Genomic DNA, 9,914 nt, shown 5'->3' with positions numbered 1-9,914 from the left:
CATACGCATTGACAATTTTTAGATATTTTTAAGTTAACACATAATTTTATATAGATAGGAATAGACAAGATAATATAATACCTCTTTATGAAATAAAATATTATTTGCACCCTTTTTTCATTTAACACTTTAATTGTGAAATAAATTGGACACATGATAAAAAAAAATTGAAGATTGACAACATGATTTAATATTCATTCAAAAATATTGGTACTTAATATTTATAATAGAATGTTCAATGTAAATTTACGAGGAATACGAAAAAATGGATGAGGTGAAAAGATTGTAACTCATATGAACTTGCAATGTTAATTGAAATTCAATAAATATGTTAACATAAATTTATGTTAAGAAAATGTAATAAATGGTCTTTTGAAGTGGCTTTTGAATTTTTATAGTCTCTTTTTTCTCATGTTTGTTTTGATTTCTTTCAATTCAATTTATTTTATTAATACGTCATACAATTCCTGTACTAATTTGGATTATTAGCTTATATACCAAGTTGATGAAGTATAATATTTTTTTCATTGTCTTTTCTAAAAATTCTCAAATAGATTGAACATATTATTTTCGTTATAGTATTACTTTGTGTGTTATGAATTTTAAGAATTTTAAAAATTTTAAAAACTTTATAACTTAATCAAAGAATTTGAACATCGCTATATTTACACCTACACTCAAATGAATAGCAACATTTCATGAAACATCTTCAATTCATGAATTCAAAATATTAGAGTGCTGAGTATGAGTAGAAAACTGATGAAATTTTTTTTAGTTTATATTCTTTTTTGAGTGATATAATAAAGTATGTTTTTTTGAGTAAATTTTTTATATCATGTTTCATTTAATTATTTCTTGAGTAGCAAAGACTAAATATATATAAATAACATGGGTGGACAAATATATAATCAAAGGTCTGTCAAAAAGTTATTTTTATACATAATTTTTTTTAATATTTGCTTAAAACAAAATATAAATAAAGTTCAATTCGAATTTTCATGGTCAAATTAATATTCAAATAAAGTAAAAAAATTCAAATTCTTATGACCAAACATGTGGTGTAATTATTTTTATTTCGCGCAAAGCGTGAATAAGTTCCCAAAAATAAAATGAAAGTGATCAAGTAGTAATATTTTATACTTATATAATACAAACATCCAAGAGAGAGAAATTATTGTAATGTGTGCGGAAGTTAAGAATCCTGCGTGCAATGTTGGCTCCTTTAACCAACAGATGAGATTCCATGAGAGCTTGGACCCACCCTGTCAAGCTTTTCCCTCTACTCTCACTCAAATCAATATTCATTCTTTACTCATCTAGTTTTTTCAAACTTCATCCTTCAAAATTCTTAGCACTAAACTCGTATTTCTAGGAATTATATTATTATAGAAAGATATAGTACTAATAGTTACAAATCCAGAATGAATGGTTAGGATCTGAAATTCACCAATGTCCATATTGTAGCCCTATGATTGAAAAATAGTCATTATTATAACAACTACTTTTCAGAGCAGGGCTGGAAGTGGCCAGTGGAGTTATTTCTGAGTGAAAAGGCATCTTACCATAAGCCAATTCTAATTTCTGTCATTTCTTTAGACCTCCCTCTGAAATTTTTATTCCTACCAAAGATAAGGTAATCAAAGCCCAAGTTGGAATTAGTTATTATAATCTTACATATTGTGGCAGGGAAAGTTCATTACTGCTAACATGTGACACACACATCTTTACTGTGCAGACCAACTCTGCCTAATCAAAAAGATAAAGGATAGTGCTATCCCAATTGAAATCTGCAGACCTGCAGAGACAAGTTGGATTTTGCTGAATCACAGATAACGCATCTGTTCCTTCATATGAAGGAACAAAATACCAAACCCCAACTGTAAGCCTGGCTCAGGTGTATTTTCACTTCTTTCAACCATCACATATGTACTTGTACAACAGTCAACAGAAAATTAGAGAATATTAAAATGCCTCACTTTCATGTAACGGAATGAATATATCTGAATTAGATCGAATAATGAGAAGCATAAATCTAGTTCCATACGACCAAAATGCTACCAAAAGAATCATCGTTCAATCCTTCTCCCTGTACTTTCTGTTACCAGTGGGAATATCGTACACATTTAGGTGGAGCAAGTGGATAATCAGTTCATTTACATGTCTCTAGAATTCAAGAATAGAACATGAAAGTGACGAGGAATGCAAAAAAATTGATTGCTTTACTTCTCGAAAAGCATAAACCGCCAGACCACCTTAACAACTGGAGATGTAATTCATAAGAACCAATTAAGGCTAATCTTCCCAAGCCAAAAGAGAAGAGGAAATTGAGCTAGGGCAATAAACAATAGGAGATAATGATGGCTACTTGAATCGTACGTCCTCACCTCTGCAAAGAGAACTCTCTTCATCGTCTTCACCAAGAATATTCCCATGCACAAACATGTCCACGGCATCAAAAAGTAGTAAGAATAGTTCGATATAATTGTTCCCAAAAGAGCTATGGACAATCCTGCAAAAGCATATCCTGCGTATGAAACAATGTCAAGGAGAGGAGCCTCTCCGCTACCCAATGACAACAACGTCATCTTCAGCAACGAAACTTGTAAAAACCAGCCAACCAATCCCTTGATAAACAGCCAACTGAGAGCTTCTGGGCTAAACCTGACAAGATATGACAAGATTAAGAATTAACACAAGCAAAAGGAAGAGGATATAGTGCAGGGAGGTATTCCACACTACAAAAGATATTGCAAGAAAGTAAACTGTCACAATTTGCAGTACACTGGGAACATCAAAAAAGAGGCATACACATGGGTAGAATAAGACTAAACAGACCATAGCCAGAAATCAAGGAAACATCACCAATTATATCTGACATGACATACCCGAAAACTACTCCTTTGTCCATAACTAACTATCCTATTTTCTGTTGAGTTCTGCAAGATTTGTTTACTTTCCTAAATAATATTCTTTTATATACTCTTTGGCAGGAGTATCTTCTTATAATTCAGTATTTAGAAGATATCACATGCCCTTTCTGTAATGTTAATTTTAATCCAACCTTTTGGACCCACTTCTATCTAATATACCAAAATTTCAATTGTTACCCAAGTCATACTGTCCAACCAAAGAAGGAACCTAGATCAGGATTGAAGAGATGACCTAAAGGAGATTAGCACAAAACGAAATCATTTGGTGTAGCAGATAGCTTCACGCAAATAACTGAATTAAGTACTGTTGCTGAAAACATTTTAAAATTCCATACACTGCATGTTCAAGTATAAATCTCATGGCATTTGGCACTTCAACAAATATGAGGTGAGCAACCATTACCAAATTCAACACAGATATTTGATGGGTAAAAGATCATGTACTTATTATTACTATTACTAACCACCACATTCAAAGCCTAAATGAAGCTCAAGGAAACAATAAGCTTACCTCCCCTGCAGACCCAATGATAAGCCAGCAAGAACAACATAAGTACCAAAGGCCATAAACGGAATGTATAAATCTGGAGCATTTATGTCATAGATAGGGGGCTTATACGATAGCCTGCCACCAACAGGCTCTGTGATTCTTGTCCAATGACCCTGCAGACAGTTGAGAAGATTACTACTAGGGGAACATAATGCTAAGAGATACTCCAATGAGATCAAGGCTAACAAAATCTTACTCTGTGTAGGAAAGGGAAAAGGATAACTTTCAGTTTGTTTCTCACGTACTGGTCATTCACTTGGAAGTAGTACTGGGGATCAGAAAAATATCTACTTACCTGTTTACATAAAAAAGTTGCAAGTTAGACTTCATTTCTACGAGCAAAGCTACACAATCAGTGTCATCCAAAAAAAAAATATAATGGATGGAATGGTAGGTGTTTTTATCTAAAAGAAGGTAAGTATTATGGAATGGTAGATGTTTTGGGCACTAAAAATGTTGAAATAAGGCAGTTAATGGTACTATCGTCGAAAATATCTTTATTGTGTTGCACAACCTCATTGTTCCAAAACATCAATACAGTCAATGTGATTCCATGAAATACATAAATAATTTTTTCTTTATTTGCAACAACGATGAAGCAAAATAGGAGGGATAGCAGCGATTTAAGTGCAAGGAACGGAAGCAAGTGAATGCTCCACTAAGAATGTAATTACCATTTAGAATTATTTAGGCGAGAGAAGTATTTGCTGAACTCCTGACTATTTCAGAAATTAGCTTTTAAGCACTTCAAAGGCGAAAAGGCATTTTTGCAGCTCATGATAATACAGAAAAATTACACTTGAGCCGAGGGTCTTTCGGAAAAAGCCTTTCTACCTCCACAAGGTAGTAGTAAGGTCTACATACTTTCTACCCTCCCCAGACCTCACTCCACACTGGGTATCAGGGTATGTTGTTGTTGTTGTTGTTGTTGCTGTTGATAATACAGAAAAAATCCTGATGCACATGAGACTTCTGTTTGCTAAAACACTTTGAAGTACAAGAGAGGAAAAACTATATTTTAGAAAAGAAAGTTCTAAAATGTTGTTGCATTATCAAACCCTAAAAAGGATGGCAATTTACTTAATTTCCACTGATGGTTTGCTCATTCTTTCTTTTATTTAGTTTGCTAGTTTCTGCATGATGCTTCAGCCACAAAAGCAACTCTAATTCAATCACTCTTTGTGACAAATACATATATCATTTATGAAGAAAGCATCTATATCACTTGCTGTGTGAGGGCAAATCTTTTTCCCTGCCTTAGCAGTGTATTTTAATTAATCCAACTGTTAGCAAGACAAAATACCCTGTCCAATCTCTTCCCCTTTTTGGGTCCCAATTCCACTTCCCTCAGCATTTTACCACCCTGTTCCCCTTCTCTAATCACCTTCTCCTTCATTGATCAACCATCAGGGTAATTTCCTGGGTCAATATACATGTCATTTGCTAAATAAACTATAATCACAGACTTCTGTAGTAATGTTACTTTCTTTTATAATGGTGGTACCCAAGTCATTTGCGTGCCTCCTTGACTAATCCACAGGTACCTAATTCAAATCGGGTAACTCCACCCAGCAAGGCTTAGACAGATTGGGAAAAAAATGAATAAGTAAACAGATTGCAGATTGGAAAATCTTCACCAAGTGTCGCCTCTATTAGGACTTGAATCTTCATTCCTCATTTTTCCCCAACTCTTAGAGTGCTACATCACGCCCTTAGGGATCACAAATAATTATGTCACATAGAAGCGTCCACAATTTCAATAATCGCCCTTGTTAACAATCATTCCATCCAATCTGGTACGCACACTTTACATCAAGACATTATGAGTATTCAAACATCAACGGGGAGGCAAATATCTATTTGTAAGAGTAGAATCAGAAGATGGTGCAATAATTTTCCAGTTTTATTATTATTGGTTCCATCTCCTTTAACCACCTATTCCTCTTCTTCTAAGCAGAGGTCATATAGTTTTTTTGCTCTCAGGTAGATGCCAAGTTGAGTGATACTGACTCATCAATTGCAGTTATTAAGGAGTGGAATTTTCTTCACCTTGTTTCCAAATTTCAATCACTATATGATGATGGATGGAAGAACCCCTTACATCTGAAATTCAGCTCAAAGTTCAAATCACACTTACATTACTGTATTAGTAACAATGCCTATTGAATGATGTCATTAAAGTAAAGACAAAGTGTGCTACTTGCCCTTGGGGATTTCTCGGTTATAAAAGAAAAATCGAAGTACAACAAAACAAATTGAAATCTTACAAGAAAACTATTATTATGGTGGAATGACTCTAGATAAAAAGAAGTAAATAAAGAAAGAAAAAGAAAGCATTATTCCTTTGCCTATTGAGAAACAACATTCCTTTGCCTACTGTTATGTCATTATATATTCCTAACATATGTTCCACCACCTAATGATTAATGAACAACTATTAACATAAGAATCATTATTTTCAAGAAACCTATACAAATAAAATAAACTATGGAAAACTTACATTGCTTTGAACATAATGAGAACTTGATCCAAGAATTTTTTCTCCATAAGCCCCTAATCCACCTCTAATGAACCCAGAGCTAGCACCAGAGAATGCATTTCCAAAAGGGTTCGCTTGTGTATTAGCAGGTGGTCCTCCGGGCTGTGCTCCAAGGTTATCATACATTTCTGCAATATGTGTGGTTTTTTCAACACAAGTGTGAGTAACTCAACATATGCAAAATCCTTTGTTTCATTAATGGATTGGAAGCCATGAGCAGTAGCAGCTCTCTGTTTCCGATTTCAGACATTGATAGGATAGTGTTTAGAGAAAATTTTGCAGCTACAAGAAGTAAAGAAGTCGAAATTTCAAGCAGCAAGTGTAAAGAAGGTGAAGGTACAGCTGAAGTAGTTACTAATCACTGCTTCAAGTCTTCACCATACCTTCTAAACACCCCCAACTAAGGGTAAAGCTCAAGAGTAATAGCTGGATAGAAAAGGAAGTGATGAAAGAAGGAAGCTTTGAACCCGTACCCCATCTTTGCATGCAGGTAACAGCATCAATTACACACAAACTTACGCCTAGGATATGACAGCTTGAAATGTGATATTGACGCTTTACACATCAAATAGTGGAATACAAGAAGGGCTGATGGAAACATAGAACCAAAGGAATTACCTAAAGCCATGCTTGGCGGGCAAGTTTGACCAGTTTATAGGAGTTGGTGAAAGATTAAGCCACGTCAAGAGTAAGGATGTCTATTGGGAGAGGCCTTGTTTGAACTGCTGTCAGATGATGAAGCACATGGGATTGGAATGGGGGACGGAGCTGTTCCATCTCGACTGATGATCTATTTGAGATTGGAGAAGGGAGTAAGAAGCAAATTCCACAACACAGAATCCAAAATTCAAAGCAACTACGAGAAGATTGCAGGGATGGCTAGAGAGGAACTGTCAATCTGCCACCATGAAAAGAGACTCTGGGAATGTGCAATCATTCATGTCTAATATTTGCCTCCTGAGCATATTTCTGATCGAGGGGATGATGAAGACAAAACCCAGTCCAGCTACTGGGAAGTATCAAAGGTACATGGTTTCCATGATGGTGTCAGAATAGGAAGGGGAAAGACTGTTTGCTGGGTCTGAGAAAGCAGAGCTTTTGGAAGATTCTCTAAATAAAATTGACAGTTTCGAGAAAGAGAAATGACAACTGGCACAGATTAAAAGGAATAGAGAAGCACCCAAAAGAAAAATGCTAAAATCACAGGTATCAACTTTCATGAGAGTAGTATAGGTTGGAACTTAAAATATTTAGAGTGCTCAGTCATCTATGATGAGAGGAAGTGGAGAAAAGCTATGGAGGTGTGAACAAGACGAGGGTAAGGAGATGATGCTTCCATAACCCCGTGAAAATTAAAATGCTATCATGAAATGTAACAAGTTTTAAATAATTACAACAAGAGATGTGAAAAAGGCACGTTGAAAAGTTGATGTCCTGATGTGTTCTACATTCAAGAGACAAAAGGGAACTGATTACGGAGCCTATAATCCGAACTACGGAATCAATTAGGGGTGGGGGTAGAGGGGTTGCATATGTCTTCGGAGAGCAGCCTAGCATACTTGGTGATTCGGAATAGCTGGATTTTTTTCTTTATTAGAGGCTATAATGATGCCACAGTAAATATCATAAACTTGCCATGCACTAATGAGGATTTTTAATGAGTCTATTAAAGAATGAATAGAGATTTCAGGTGTAACACTACATGTAAAATAAAGTGTAATGCTAAAGAGTTTAATGAACTTTTATGTATAGTGATGGCAGGTGTCATCACGAAGACACAAATTAAGGTCATCTATCATATAGTTGTTAAGACAATTGAGATGCTAACCTTACTGAAATAGTACTGTACAAATTTAAATGGGTGTGCCCGGTTGGCAAAAGGCAAAGCTTCACGTAATTGTGCACTAGGGTTTTTCAAATATCTGCAAGCAATAAGCACTTCTTAAAATAAAGATCTTCAAACACTAACCAATTAATAAAGGTTGCTTCTTTTCTTTAGACCAGGTAAAGTAAAATAAAGTTTTATTTTCACACGAGGGAAGCTAAAACAATTGCCATGCAATTTCCACTTCAACCAGATGAACCAAATTTTAAAATTCCCACAACATACTGCAATACATATAACAGCTGAAAGTCAGACTCTGTACAAATTACAACACATAAATAACGAAGGATGGTTTTGTGCTGTATTAAGAAATCGATTTTAGTTTGTTGACTTTTAGAATTCTCAGTTTTCTTTACTTCTTTCAATAGGAGTTTCACACTTCCTTCCAATTTCAGAAGAATCTGTTTCATGAAGAAAGTAGGCGTGTCCAAACACACTATTTCTAAATTCTCAGCAGGCCATATTACCTAAGTAAATCAACAGTGTCTAATAATACAGACAAGGAACAAATTTTATCTTCCCAAGTGTAAATTGCCAAGAAGAGCAAACCCTATTTGCTAAACATGGGATAGATTCCATTCATTGAGGAGACTTCAAATTTTTGCATTGCCATCACCACAAAATGTAAACAACAAGTGTCATTTTCCAAGCTTCCTCTATCTCTTTCTAGCAGTACTGAGATGAAGAACTGCTAAAGTTAGTTACTTGATCAAATCCTAAAAACTTCAAATCCCCCCTCCCCCCTACTTGATCAAATATCAAATCCTAAAAACATCAAAATCCCCCCTACTGAAAAGAACGAAAAAGTTGTTAGGAGACTTGGTGCTCAAATAAGTAGCCACTACATGGATAACTGCAATCCAAACATATAATGAGAAAAGACAGGTGATTAATTTAGGTTCAAGAACTCTGTAGAACTAGACAACAACTGTGTGAGATCACTTCCCACAAAGGTTAATCGATTTACTATAGCTGGGGAGAAAACATCCATTGTTCCACGCCACCGATTCAAATTAAATTACACCAGCAAAATATCTCATATCTTGTTACACAAAAGGGTGCAGGTTTTACAAGTTTCAAGAGCAGAAAGGGAACCCATAAAATCAATATTTTCAAATTGCATGTCATTTCTGTCTTGTTTATGTCTGGAAAATGCCATGGATCCATAACACCAGTACTCAAATCTCTACAATAAATCATTCCCCAACTCGAACTTACTAGTATAGAGAGAAAATAGAAATCAATTAAAAGAGAAAAATCACAATGCTAAACTTTTACGAGACAGGATCATATATATAATTCATGCGTTAGTTACAATAATTAATCCAAGAATTTCTCAGTTAGGAAGAGAAAATTTTACCTTTTCTGGAGAAATAATTGAAATGTAGCAGTAATGAATATCTCAAACAGCAAGTTTAAAACTTAACAAATAAGGCAGATCCAAACTTAGAAGCAAAGATCAAATGGGTGGGCAACCACCTTTTATGACCCGACCCATATTCTATAGCTTTTCACTAAAATTATTTCGGGATGACCAATAAGTTAAATAACAGAGAAATTTTTAAAAAAAATACTTATAACTTTTCATAAAGGTGTTAATTATTCAATGCAATAAGGGGTCGTTTGGTAGGGAGTATTACTATGAGAAATAGTTCATGTATTATGTATGGTATTATATAGTACTGTGTTTGATCAGAATTTGAATCTATGTATAACTAATTCATGGATTAGTTATATACCTAACATGGTATTAGAAGATGCATTACTAATAGGATTTAATATCATGGATAAGTCTATGTAAAGACAAAAATATCCCTCAAATCATTTTAATCATTTGTTTTTTTCTTGATTATATGTTTTATATTTGTACTAGTAAATTTATTTAAATAAATTAGCTTACGAATTATTTAGAGAGAGTTGTTTATTAACATAACGTGACACCTCAAGTTGTCTTGAATTTTCAAAAAAAATACATTAACTATGCAGGCGCCCTATTATCCCCCTTAACAA

The 9,914-nt window shown here is 34.4% G+C and overlaps 1 protein-coding gene across 2 annotated transcripts; it reads right to left on the bottom strand.

Moving 5' to 3' along the window:
* Positions 1–1,981: 1,981 nt before the first annotated feature.
* LOC102585271 (protein YIF1B-like) lies at positions 1,982–9,356 on the bottom strand. Of its 2 annotated transcripts, none has more exons than XM_006350232.2 (6): positions 9,265–9,356; positions 7,848–7,941; positions 5,981–6,147; positions 3,677–3,775; positions 3,442–3,593; positions 1,982–2,661 (listed from the first exon to the last, which is right to left on the bottom strand). In XM_006350232.2, exons 3-6 carry the CDS (start codon positions 6,143–6,145, stop codon positions 2,274–2,276), a joined length of 804 nt encoding a protein of 267 aa, XP_006350294.1. In that variant the 5' UTR covers positions 6,146–6,147; positions 7,848–7,941; positions 9,265–9,356; the 3' UTR covers positions 1,982–2,273. The 2 variants fall into 2 exon arrangements, with proteins under 2 accessions (XP_006350294.1, XP_015165465.1); XM_015309979.1 differs by having other exon boundaries at positions 1,982–2,655.
* Between the last annotated feature and the right edge of the window lie 558 nt (positions 9,357–9,914).

This window comes from Solanum tuberosum, unplaced genomic scaffold (genome assembly GCF_000226075.1).
Source record: "Solanum tuberosum cultivar DM 1-3 516 R44 unplaced genomic scaffold, SolTub_3.0 scf00115, whole genome shotgun sequence".
NCBI classification, from domain to species: domain Eukaryota; kingdom Viridiplantae; phylum Streptophyta; class Magnoliopsida; order Solanales; family Solanaceae; genus Solanum; species Solanum tuberosum.
This window is presented reverse-complemented; position numbering and strand designations above follow the sequence as displayed.